Consider the following 12,327-nt stretch of genomic DNA (forward strand, 5'->3'; position numbering starts at 1 on the left):
AGGGTAAGGCAATATGCTAGTTCTTTATTTACATTACTTAACCCTTATAACACATTTCTAAGGGAGGAATTATTACTGGCAAACAAGAAAACAAACGCTCAAAGATGTGGAGCCAAGGTGCAACCCACATTTGTCTGACCCCAAAAGGAGCATATAAATAGCAGACTTCAATATGTACATTTAAAAATATGATAATCCCTCACTCCCTGAAGGCCAATCCTACCTTTGGCTCTCCCTTTCCCGGTCTCCCACCCCCACCCCCAAAAAAACCAGGGAGAGGAAAGCAGGGCAGGTTGTACCTCATACATAAACACACACACACACACACACACACACACACACACACACACACACACATCACTTATATTCATCACCACCACCCTGGATTTCATAGCTAGGGTGGGGCTGTAAGGGTTGAGTTTCTCCAAGGCCCTAGTCCCCTTCCCTGGTGCTAAATAAAAGTGAATAAATACTAAATAAATACAACTGGGATCCAGGAGTCATCCTGCCTTCCCCTCTCCCTCCTGTGACCTGCAGGGCAGAGGGGGCAGTTTACATAGGGGCTTGTCTCCTAGCCCCTTTCCATTCACCTATGTATCACTGCCTCCCAGGGCAGGAAGCCAGGGCAGGGCCAGCCTGCAGTTTAGGGCAGAGAGACAGGGCAGGTCTCACCCTCTACGGCACTTCCCTACTGTGTTTGAGCATGAGGCAGCTGCAGAAATCCCCTCATTCTCCAAGGTGAGTCCGAGGCCCGGCACCCCAAAAGGGCAGCCGGGACAGTGAGGTTATTTCCTGCCTGCCCAGGGCCGCTTCCGAAGGATCTGCAGAATCTGTGCCCGGCGATGCAGCCAGTCTTGGGGAGGAGGGCGCGGTGTTGAAGGGACTGGCCTTGGGACGAAGAAGCTGTACCGCAGACGTGCATTCTGGGGGTCGCCAGCCACCAGGACTTGCAGCGTCAAGGGCTGGGTCAGTGGCCCATGTCCAGACAGTGTCTCTGAGGCGGCCGTGGCTCCACTATAGCGCAAGCTGACTGCCCCAGGAAGTACCACATCTGTGGGGGAGGGCATCAGCGTGTATTCACCGTTGAGGGCGTAGGAACCATCTAGAAGCTTCAGGGCCAGGTAGATGCTCCTGGGGCCGGAACCCCCCTGCTGCCGTACAAGGATATGGGTGGCCCCAGCAGGGATAGTGACCACATCGCTGTATCCGTACCTGTGAGGAAAAAGTAGTTGAAGAACTTAGCGTCTCCCGAATCCCTTCAGCTCGCCCTACGGTGTTTGTCTGAGTGTGTATGTGTGTGTCAGGAGCTGCCTCTGCAGGTTTACATGAGGTATGTGTACACCTGAGAACAGAGCTACCAGCTGGAGTGCCTTCCTCTCTCTTATCTCTGGACACTTCCTACTGCGCCTTCTTTTTCAAGCGTCTCTCCAGCCTTGGCCTCCTTGGGGCCTGTCCAGGTCCCTACTCTTAGCTCAGAGCTCACCACCCGGGGCAGCCTTCCCTGATGCCGTCAGAGGCTCTCACAGCATCCTGGGTCCTCTCTGTTCAGCGTGTGTCTGCTCAGCTGTCTCCCACTTAGACTCCAGAAAGTGTTGAGTCACCAGGGAAGCCTTGAGCTCCAAGAACAGCGCCCGGGAAAACAGAGGGGGAAACGGAGATCGTGAAAGGACCTGAATTTTTTGAAGGAGCCCGATTGCTTGCTGCAGCTAGAACCATTCCCACCGCACACCATACACTTGTCAAACTTCTTTCTGGAGCCAATAACCCGGTCACAGCCAGCGTGGATACAGCGCCCCTGGACACAGACCGAGGAGCTGTCTGGGGAACAGGGAGTTCCATCTGCCACCTAGAGAACAGAAGAGGGAAACTGTTCAGGGTTCTTGCTAAGTCAGCAGGGGTTTGTAAGCTAAACATCTGGAAAGTGGTATCAGAAAAAAAAAAAAAAAAAAAAAAAAACGGGTAAGGAAGGGGATGTAGAGTGAGCCTTCTTCGCCCATATGATATGATGACGACGACAGTGATACAGTCATTTTTCCAGCATTGACTGTCAATCAGGCGATGTGCAAAATGCTTTATAAACATAAACCTAAGTCCCACAATCGCTGCATGAGATTTCTAAGGGTGAATTTCTGAGGTTTAGAAAGATCACAAACTGAGAAGGCAAGGGTTTTCAGTCTCAGCAACAAACTCTAAACTGAGTGGTACGGCCTCCAGATAGACACTAGAGGGCAACAAACCTGTAGGAATTTTCTGTAGACTACTGGGGAAGGGAGGAGGCCAAAGCTTGTAGGGCTTGTTTTGCCTTGAACAGGTCACTCTATAAGACAAAGGGAGTGTCCAGACGTCAGTGATTTCTGGGAAGTCTGTCCATTGAGGGACTGACTCTCCAAGAGTCAATACTTTGACAGAGGATTCCACGGAAAGGAGAGTCAAGGACCTCTCCAAAAGGCCACATGCCTCCATTCTCACCAGATGTGGAGTAAAAGGATGGAGAAGGAGGGAAGGAAAGAGATATGACAAGCCAGAGCAGCTTCACCGGCCGCATATCCAGAGTCAGGCATCTGTTCTCCTAATGCTGGACACCCAGGGACAGACAAGACCGAGTAAACCTGTAGGCTGGCACAGCGTGATGAACGCCAGCAATGGTCTGGAGGGACTTTTTAAAAATGTATTTATCAGAAATCAGAAGGGTCACTGAGAGGTGTGTAAGCCCTGACTGGGCCTGAGGGTTTCTGGTCCTCACCCGTGGCTCCAGTACATAGTAGTAACCCAGTGCCCGGGCCTGGCAGGTGAGTTTGCACTGGTCTCGAGGGGCTACACCTGTGTAGCGTGGGACCCAGTCCATGGGTCCTGGAAAGCTCTTGAAGAGGTCAGTCCTGTGGTTGTAGGCAGCACACTGCTCCTCACGGAAGGTCAATGCTATAGGGATGAAATGGACAGGCTGAGCTGCTCTCCCCTCAGACTATCCCACACACCCTTCCACCTAGCCCCTCAGAACTTCAGCCAGCATGGCATCTCTCTGCCTCACAGATTGCTAGGGACAGTTCTGGGAAGAGAAAGAAACCTCCCCCCCAGCAGCAGAGTCAACCAGCACCTTCGTTCAGCCCTCAAGGGACAGTCCTTCTTGTCTACCACCCCTTCCCGGGGTCTCCCAGCCTTCCCAACCCTCACCTGAGCCACTTGGGCAGTCCTCAATGTTGCAGGAGCGGAAGCGGGTTCGGCGACCCTCGCAGTACTTGCCGCCGTTCCGGGGGACGGGCCTCGTGCAGTCCCGGGAGGAGAACTGGACACCACCCCCACAGCTCCTCGAGCAGTCACCCCACGGTCCCCAGGGACCCCAGCCTCCAGCCTGTGGAATCTGCAGAGGCACAGAACGGAAGTGGGGTAAGCCCACTCGCCCCTAGGTTTGAGGGCCAGTCTCCTTCCAGCAGGCCTTTTTCCCGAGCCGTGCCCTGAGGTCTCACATTGAAGTCCTTGAGCTGGTCCACGTGAAGACAGCGGCCGCCCATGCAGGCCTGTGTGGGTCCGCAGGGAGTACCATCAGCCCAGGGTGAGTGCTTAGTCTGGCACATAGCATGGCCATTGAGGTGGCCGGAGCACCAGAGGGCAGCGCAGGGGGGTGGCAGCTGTGGACAATGGCGTGAGTCAGGCCCGAAGGTCAGTTGGCACTGGCGGTCAGCATCATAGTCCTTGCCAGGGAAAGTCACGGGCAGATGCAGGGGAGCCTCTGGTTTGTCTAAGAGACAGTGCCCTGAAAGGGGGTTAAGGTACAAAGTTAGCAAGGGCCCGAGGTGGGCACTGAGGATTGCCAGCTGAAAGCTTGGGCTCTGTGGTGGCTAAGGTACCCTCAGCTACACTGCATTGGATGTTCATTATGCCATCAGACTGGCAAAGCCCCGATCCATACTAGCTCATTGACTAGTCACAGTTCTGTGAGGTACTGGCTCTTAGTATATCTAATTTATCTATTGGCTAACTACAAACACAGAGAAGTGATTTTTCCAGACATGTCTGCATGTAGCAGAGAACTCAATCAGCATAGGAACCAAAGGCACGTCTACCTGATCTTACCATAGAATTTATTATTATTATTATTATTATTATTATTATTATTATTATTATTTCTAGTATTTGGGCTTTTACAACTTTTTTCTTATCATAGTCACTTATCTCAGGGGTATGGAGTCTGCACATACCACAGCACATGAATGGAGGTCGGAGGACAACTTGCAGAGGTCATCAGGTCCAGGCTTGGCAGCAAGTACCTTAACCCTTGGAGCCATCTTGCTGGGCCTATTTGTGAACTCCAGGGCAGAGTTTCACTCTATAGCATTAGATAGCCTGGAAGTCACTGTTACCAAGCTTGCCTGGGAGTCATGTGGTAATCCTTCTGCCTTAGTTTCCCCAATACTAGGATTATAGGCATGTTATCATGCCTAGCTCCACTATACATTTTTTTTTCTTAATAGATGTGGTCTCTTTATATAGTCCTGGCTGTCCTGGAATTCGCTACATAGACCAGGCTGGCCTCAAACTCACAGAGATCCACCTGCTTCTGAGTGCTGGGATTAATGGCGCGTGCTACCACACCCATCTATAGAGTTCTTAAGAATGGTTCTAATCAGCAACTTTGGGGAGCTGGAAATACGGCTCCACAGTTAAGAGCATTTGGAGAGGTCAGGAGTTCAGTTCCCAGCACCTGCATCAAGTGACTCACAAACTGCCTCCAGCTCCAGGGGATCCAAGACCCTTTTTGGCCTCCATGGGCACCTGCAAGCATGTACACACATACATATGCATAAATAAAAATAAAATAGAGTAAAAGAGCTTTGTCTGAGCCGGGCAGTGGTGGCGCACGCCTTTAATCCCAGCACTTGGGAGGCAGAGCCAGGCGGATCTCTGTGAGTTCGAGGCCAGCCTGGTCTACAGAGCGAGATCCAGGACAGGCATCAAAACAACACAGAGAGGGGGCTGGAGAGATGGCTCAGAGATTAAGAGCACTGACTGCTCTTCCAGAGGTCCTGAGTTCAATTCCCAGCAACCACATGGTGGCTCACAACCATCTGTAATGAGATCTGGTGCCCTCTTCTGGCCTGCAGTCATACATGCTGTATACCTAATAAATAAAAAAAAAAAAAAAAAAAAAAAAAACACAGAGAAACCCTGTCTCGAAAAACCAAAAAAAAAAAAAAAAAAAAAAAAAAATTTGTCTGGAGAAAGTCATTCTGTTGTCTTGTGTACTTTATCAAATGACAAGGTAATTACATGATTTATAGCCAGTCCATTTTAACATTGGACAGTTCTAGTCCTTAAAAGGTCAATTCTTTTTGTTTGTTTGTTGGTTTGGTTTGGTTTCGGTTTTTAGTTTTTTCGAGACAGGGTTTTTCTGTGTAGCCTTGGCTGTCCTGGAACTCACTCTACAGACCAGGCTGGCCTCTAACTCTGAGACGGCCCCTGCCTCTGCCTCCTGAGCGCTGGGATCACAGGTGTGCGGCACCACCGCCCAGCTTAAAAAGGTCGATTCTAATTGTGTGGAGCCAACAGCTGCCTCCCTTATCTATGCCGTTTGTTTTCCTAGGAAGTGGGAACCACACCAATACAGCAGCATCTCTCACCCCACCACACACGGCAGAGGCAGCACACATGGAGGAGTCAGGGGGACCCATAGAGAACGTTCCAGAAGTGAGAGTACGGTGGGAGAGGGCGGGAACTGAGTCCCACTTTGCTTACCGTAGCCATTGTCCAGGAAGTCCGTGATGAAGCGGGCACTGCACGGGGACCAGGGCTCCTCGGGATCCACGTGAGCCATGACAGGAGCCATGACATGGCGAGAGGAGCCCCCCTGCCCATTCAGATTAACACACGGCTTGGAGTTATCGTGGAGCATGTTGAAGACATGGCCTGTAAGAGAAGAGGTCCCACTAGTGCCCAAGGGTTCCATCCTGTGTCCGCAGGGGGCGTCCCTGCTGGTGATGATCAGCGCCACCTCCCCTCCCCCGTCTCAGATCCCCGGATGGTTCTCTGAAGGGTCCACGTGTAGCTCCTATTGCTCTGTCTTCTCTTCCCCAAAGGAAAGGCACCTTCTGCTTACTTTCCATTGTAGCTAACATTCCCAATCCTCAATCCCCATTCTCTTACTCCCTCCCCTTCCAAACATGTATAGTCGTGCACATATACACAGTCCAAAGTAGTTCCCACTTGCTGCTTTATATAATAGAAAGATCTGTTTGTCTGCACCCAGAACAGAGGAGGATATTGACCTTGGACATAGACCTGGGAGGAGGAGAATACCCCCATTTGCACTCTAGTGAGCCCCTTATCTCCTAGCATCCTCAGTACCCCTCACATCCCCTTCAGGTGCCACACTGCCCCAGCACTTCCTTACCCAGTTCGTGAGCAGCGGTGAAGGCTGACTGGAGTCCATCGTCCTCCACGATAGCACAGCTCCGTGCTGGGTCACACACTGTGCCCACATCTGCCATACCCAGGGTGTCACAAGTCGAGACCCCACACAGGTCCTGTAGAGAAGGGGCACAGAAGATGCTTGGGGCTGAATACTCAGATTAGTGAGGACCTAGATGCTGAGCACCCAGCGTGGTCAAGCCAACCCATGGCAGAATGGCTGGGGCCAGGTACATGTTGCACAACTCTAGGGATAGCCTTTCCGTCATGGTTTGTGCATTGGCGGTGTCTCTTTGGGTTGTGGTTCTTCGCAGGCGGGGCTGACCGGGGCCTTACCTGACGGGTGAACAGAATGGCGGTGTCAAAATGGTCAGGATCTGAGTCCTCAGGGGTGTTGAGGCCCCGCTGCCAGGTGCAGAAGCTGCGTAGGGTCTGGGCCGCACTTGGCTCCACTTGGGGCCCTTCCTGGCCTGACCCCAGGATCACTAGCCGAGTCACCACCAAGCTGACCGGGTTTCGGATGCTTGGGTGCTTAAAGGCCTTGGCTGCTGCTGCCATAACTGTCAGCAGGTAGCGCTTTAGCCCTGTCCCATGAAATGCCGCCATCTTGTCGTCGGCCACCACCAGTGTCTCCACGAATCTACTCAGAGAAGCAAAGCGCTGAAGAGAGAAAAAAAAAAAAAAGAGAGAGAGAGAGAGAGGAGGGTCCTGAAATAGCCTCCCAGATCCATGGATCCCTTCTCCTCTCCCTCTCTTCCTGGGTCTAGAACTCAGCAGAGTCAGCTGGCCCTCACACACCCCACAGGATTCCTGAAGTGACTGCTTTGGACCTTCCCCCTAACCCCAAATCCCAGGGCTTTTGTGGCAATGTTGAAGAATCAGCTGTTGTTCTGAAAGAGGAGAAGGCTTGCCCCGTTTCAGGGCTGGGTGGGCCCCAGAGGTGAAGAGCAGCTGGAAGTGCTTTGGGGAGGGGCGCTAGGGTCTCTGAGGGTGGCAGGGGCTGTGGGACGAGAGCTAGAGGGCCGGGCTGCGACGACAGCACCGACGTGTCTGCCCTGTGTGGTTGGAGGAACAATTCAGTCAGCAGCTAGGGCCACAGCCAGATCTCAGCGTGGCGGGTGTGGAAGGAGCGTCTGGTCTGGATTAAAGCTACAGAGAAGGGGTGGGAGAGAAAAAAGGGGGAGACCCAGGAGTGGGAGGGAAGTGAGGATGGTGCCTCAGGCAGCCTTGCCGTCAGCCCACAGTGTGGGAAGAGGACTGACCCAGAGGTATGGGATGCCTCTCCTCGGCCTGCCTAGCTTGCAGTTCGCCAGAACAATTTTAAAGGCAACGTCAGAAGCCAAAAAAACCAATCCCTCAGGCCTCAAACTTCACTCCTCTAGCTGGGGGTGAGGGTAAAAATCACTGGGGCAGAGAAAAGAGCCTAGGCCAACCGGCTGCTAGGAGAGCTGTACTGCTGGGAACTGTGTCAGCAGGAGACTCCATGACCAGGAAGGGGCGGGGGAGGGAGGGGGAGAGGTCATTCCGGCCCAGAGAATCTGACTGACTTACCTCAGGGAATCCTCAGAGCAAAGCAAATGGCTGAGGCAGGGAGAAGCCAACACTTTCCCAAAGTAGGGGTAGTAGAGATAGGAAAGGCAGAGAAGAGAAAAGCTGGAAAGCGAGAAGTGGAAGTGAGAGGAGAGAGGGCAAATAGGGGTCAGTAGGACAGACATGGCGGGAGGGTGACACAGGACAAAAACCCCCGGGGCTGCCTACCTTGGTTCTCCGGGGAATGGGATTGGGGCTCCCAGAAGGAGCCTTGACGTTGCACATGGGACCTTGGCTGCTGGCAGGACTCTTCCGGCGGAGAATGTGAGCCCCTGGTCCCCCAGCAGAGTTCAGGGTGCCTCCCTCCAGCGGTTGGAGGTGGAGTTCAGCCCCCCGGTACTGCAACACCCCTAGTAGGGCTCCCCCGTCCCAGTGCAGAGATGCCACCGACTCCGGATCTCCGTTGATGGTGCCAGTCAGGTAGGTACCTGGCTCTGCCCCACCCAGCATCTCAGGTGCCTGGCCCAGGTACTGCACCGTCAGCCCCTCTACCTGCACCCCAGGGTCCTGCTCTAGTTCCAGGAGTAGCACCTCCCCAAAGGCTGGCAAGCGGCACAGTAGCCTGGCCGGGGTACCGGAGCCGGGCAAGATGCTGCCATTGAGCTTCTCTGGAAACACGATTTCCTCCTCCCGGGGGAGGGGGTGGGCTGACCAGGCAGAGGGCAGGAGGGAAGCCAGCAGCAGCAGCAGCCACCACACCGGACCAGAGAAAGGCACACTGTGAAGCTGCGAGCAGAGTTGGACTCTTCGCAGCCAGTGCCCAGTCAAGCCCCTCCCGGGATGCAAGCCCATCTGGGACATGGTACCGGTGCGGCAGCTGGGATGGATTGAGGCCATCTGAGGCACCAGATCCTCCACACCCTAACTGTGGAAAGCTCCTCGTTAAAGCCGGAGGGGCTCGGACTTGTGCCAAAATCTGAGGCGAAGTTTTTAGAGGGGCTAGAGACGTTCAGAGACGATGAAGAAAACAGCCCCTGGGCTCAGGAAAAGTGCCTAGGGACCTCTCTCCTCCAAAACTTCCTCCTGTGCCCTTCTCTCCTGGGTCTTTGTCTCTCCCTGTCTGTGTCTTCTTCAGCTTCTCTGGCTTCACCCTCTGCCCAGCTGTGTGGCTCTGTCTCAGTGCCTGCTCTGTCTCTGCCTCCTTTGGCTGTCTCTTTGTCTCTGTCTCTCTCCTCCTCCGTCTCTTTCCTTTCTGTGTATCAGTGGGTCTCCCCCGGGTTCTCCCCAGCCTCTCTCCCCGCCAGCTCTTTTAAGCATCCAGAGCCTCCCTCTGTGTGTGATTGGCTGTTTTGTAAGCCACTCAGCAGAAGCTCGGTCAGTGGGACTCAGATGGATGGATGTATCATTGCTTCCCTTAAAAAAAGACAGGGAAAAAAATAGGAGGGACTTGCCCAGGGGAAGGGAATCTCTAGCAGCCAGATGCATTATAGGCACGGAGCCAGTGGATGACACATCCTTTTCCCAAATCCCACCACCAGCCCTCAGCTGTCTCTTTCCCTTTTTGGTGGGACAGAGCCCCAAGGGAAGTAGGGACTCGGGGAAAGGGCCTGGGCAACACACACACACACACACACACACACACACACACACACACGGATGAGATTACGTCCTGGGAGAATTTATGTCCCTACTGTCCAGTCTGGAACAGCCTATATTCCGTCAGGTGTCACTTATGCTGCCCTCTATCTCAGAGGCTGGTTTCTAGGGCCAAGCTGTCTGGTTTTAAAAGGAAGCGGGGAACAGGTAAGGAAGAATGAAGAGAGAAGAGAGGATGGGACCAAGAAGAAGGAAGGGCCAGGAGAGACAAGAAGGCAGGAGACAGCTGTCAGGACCTTTCTGTTGGAATGGAAATAAGAAATAATCAGACGACAAAGGAGAAGTCAACTACTTTTCTTTTTATAGGAGGAAGACACAGAGTATATCTTTTCTTCTCTCTCTCTCTCTCTCTCTCTCTCTCTCTCTCTCTCTCTCTCTCTCTGCTATGCATTCCTGAGTTACCCTTACCCTATCCAAAGAAATGAAACAGCCATTCCATCCTAGGCCTCCTCCTCCCCGACTGACTTCCTGACTGCCCATTCCCCTGGCTCAGCTCCCAGTAGCTTCCCCCAGGCTTTTGGCTCTGTTCCTACCTACTCCCAACTACCCCAAACCCTCCCCCTTCCTCAAGCCAGCCAGCCTTTCACCTAGACAAGACCTGCTCTCTTGGGAACAGAGTCACTCAGTCAATCCTTGTTCCCTGCCACCCCCATCTTTCGAATCCAATAGTTCCTGGAATATCTAGTAATCGTTGACTCCTCATTCTCTATGGGGCAGAGTGAGAGGGTGCAAATAGCATTTGAGGATACTAAGAGGAACAGGAGCCTAGAACCTGGGATGGGGATAGTGATTGGTGGGTGCAAGTGTGGGGGTGTTAGAGAAGGGAGCTAATTAATGACTTCTCTGATTCAGAACTGGAGGGGACTAAGGAGATAAAAAGCAGTCTGTAGAGGCAAGGGAGCAAAGAGTTCAGAAGTGGGGCAATTTCTGTTCACTCCACCCTGTGGTCACTTGTTTCCCCAGGAAATCCCCAGGAAGGAGAGTACACTCAGCAGTCCCTTCCCTTTCCCAGAGAAGCACCCCCTCTCCTACCCCATCCCCTTCATTCATTCTCTGCCTTGTCACCTCCTGTGCCCAACATTGCATTCATCAGGGGGCTTCCTCTCCCCATCCCTTCCTGCTCCAGTCACTAATACCTGCCCTGGTGCCTATCACTTCCTGAATGACCCACCCTGTTGTGACTCCCAGTCTCACCTCTTGACCTCATCACATGCCCTGACCCTCCCTGGTCCTGAGCGGAGGGGCTGAGGCTGGAGGAGTCACACAAGGGGTGAGGGACCAGAAGGGACAGGGGCAAGAGGAGCCATCACCAGGGTACTCTTATTGCTCCTTTCCATCCCCCCACCCGAGATGAGAACAAAGAGGGTGACTAAGCCGTGGAAGACAAAGGGCCATAGAATGGCAGCAACAGCATGTGGGGGGTGTCGGCAGAAGGGAGAAGGCACAAAAGATGCAGTGTCCTAGGCAGCCCCCCAAGAGCCTTCCTCCCAGTCTCAGCTCAAACTACCCCCAGGGCTAAGCAAGCTAGAGTCTATCTTGACTTCTCATAGGCTGCATTAACACAAAAATGAGTAATCCGCCTCCTCTCATTAGCACATTTAGCGTTTAAACTATATTGCAGGGAAGAAGGCCTAGAAAAGGGAGGGATATATAGAGGGACCAAGCCTCTGCCCTGGCTTTCTGGGGTTTGCCATGTCTACACCAGGTCTTGGTCAGTTCCCACAGCCAAGGGATCTCTGGCCCCACCCTTTGGTATGGTTCCCATTAGGTCAATTTTCAGCCTAGAAATCTGCAGCCTCTTCTTCTGCAGCTAAGAATTCCCAGTGCCACTCCCCTGTCTGTCTGCTCCACCCAGCTGCACCGCTGGTGGGCTATGTCCCAGGGACCCTGTCTGGGGGAGATGTGGGGGAGGCCTCTTTCCAATGAGAAAATTGTAGAACCTCAAAGAGTGGGTGGCCCAGCTGGAGCTGGGCTGGGAGAGAGAGAGAGAGAGAGAGAGAGAGAGAGAGAGAGAAGCAGGAAAACTTTGTCCATACAGAATTAGGCTCAGAGTCCTGGTGTTACTACATTTCTATGTTGTTGTATCCTTCTGAGGACTGTGGCAGGGTGAGACTGTCTTGAATGGAGGTGGGGTGCCAGGTATCACTAAGAATGCTTCCTGAATCTGTGATTCTGTAGGTTCAGGAATCACAGGGATAGAAGGGTCACTGATAGAGGATCTCCATTTGTAAAACGGTAGCTCCACACCCTTGCACCGATTCTGCCAGTGCTGGTGGTCTTGGCCTTCTATTCCTTTTTGTTTTGGCGAGTTCTCAGACTCGCCCAACTGCACTTGAGTCCCTTCCTACAGTCCCGATTCCGGACATCTGGAAATTAACTCTTGGATTCCGTAAAGAAAAGATAGTTATCAAAACCCGAGCCTTCAGTCGGAAAGCAGGAAGGACTACCACAGGAGGATGACCAAGATGGAAAGGAACAGTGAAGGAACACCCATGCAGAGTGTGTGACCGGGCCCTTGTGGGAGGGAAGTTTGTAAGGTAACTTCGAGTGCAGGGAGTGGACTCAGAGCCAAATGTTGGGTTGGGATTCATCGCGGAGTTGCCTCAGGAAAAAGCAGTTAATTTCTCTTTCGCCTAGAAAAGCCGTGGGAGGGACGCCCTTACTAAAGATGACCGCAGTCGTAGTTATTTAAGCCCAAGTGATGCGGAGAAGCGGAATCCGGATGTTGTCGCATTTGCA

General features: G+C 52.9%; 1 protein-coding gene across 1 annotated transcript; it reads right to left on the reverse strand.

The window, feature by feature from the left end:
- Adamts4 (ADAM metallopeptidase with thrombospondin type 1 motif 4) lies at nucleotides 1-8,914 on the reverse strand. Its single transcript, XM_059281258.1, has 9 exons — nucleotides 8,161-8,914; nucleotides 6,739-7,062; nucleotides 6,386-6,518; nucleotides 5,731-5,901; nucleotides 3,465-3,751; nucleotides 3,172-3,358; nucleotides 2,744-2,919; nucleotides 1,671-1,846; nucleotides 1-1,212 (listed from the first exon to the last, which is right to left on the reverse strand). The coding sequence occupies exons 1-9, from the start codon at nucleotides 8,827-8,829 to the stop codon at nucleotides 786-788; spliced, it is 2,550 nt and encodes an 849-aa protein (XP_059137241.1). The 5' UTR covers nucleotides 8,830-8,914; the 3' UTR covers nucleotides 1-785.
- Between the last annotated feature and the right edge of the window lie 3,413 nt (nucleotides 8,915-12,327).

Source organism: Peromyscus eremicus, chromosome 15, assembly GCF_949786415.1.
Source record: "Peromyscus eremicus chromosome 15, PerEre_H2_v1, whole genome shotgun sequence".
NCBI lineage: Eukaryota > Metazoa > Chordata > Mammalia > Rodentia > Cricetidae > Peromyscus > Peromyscus eremicus.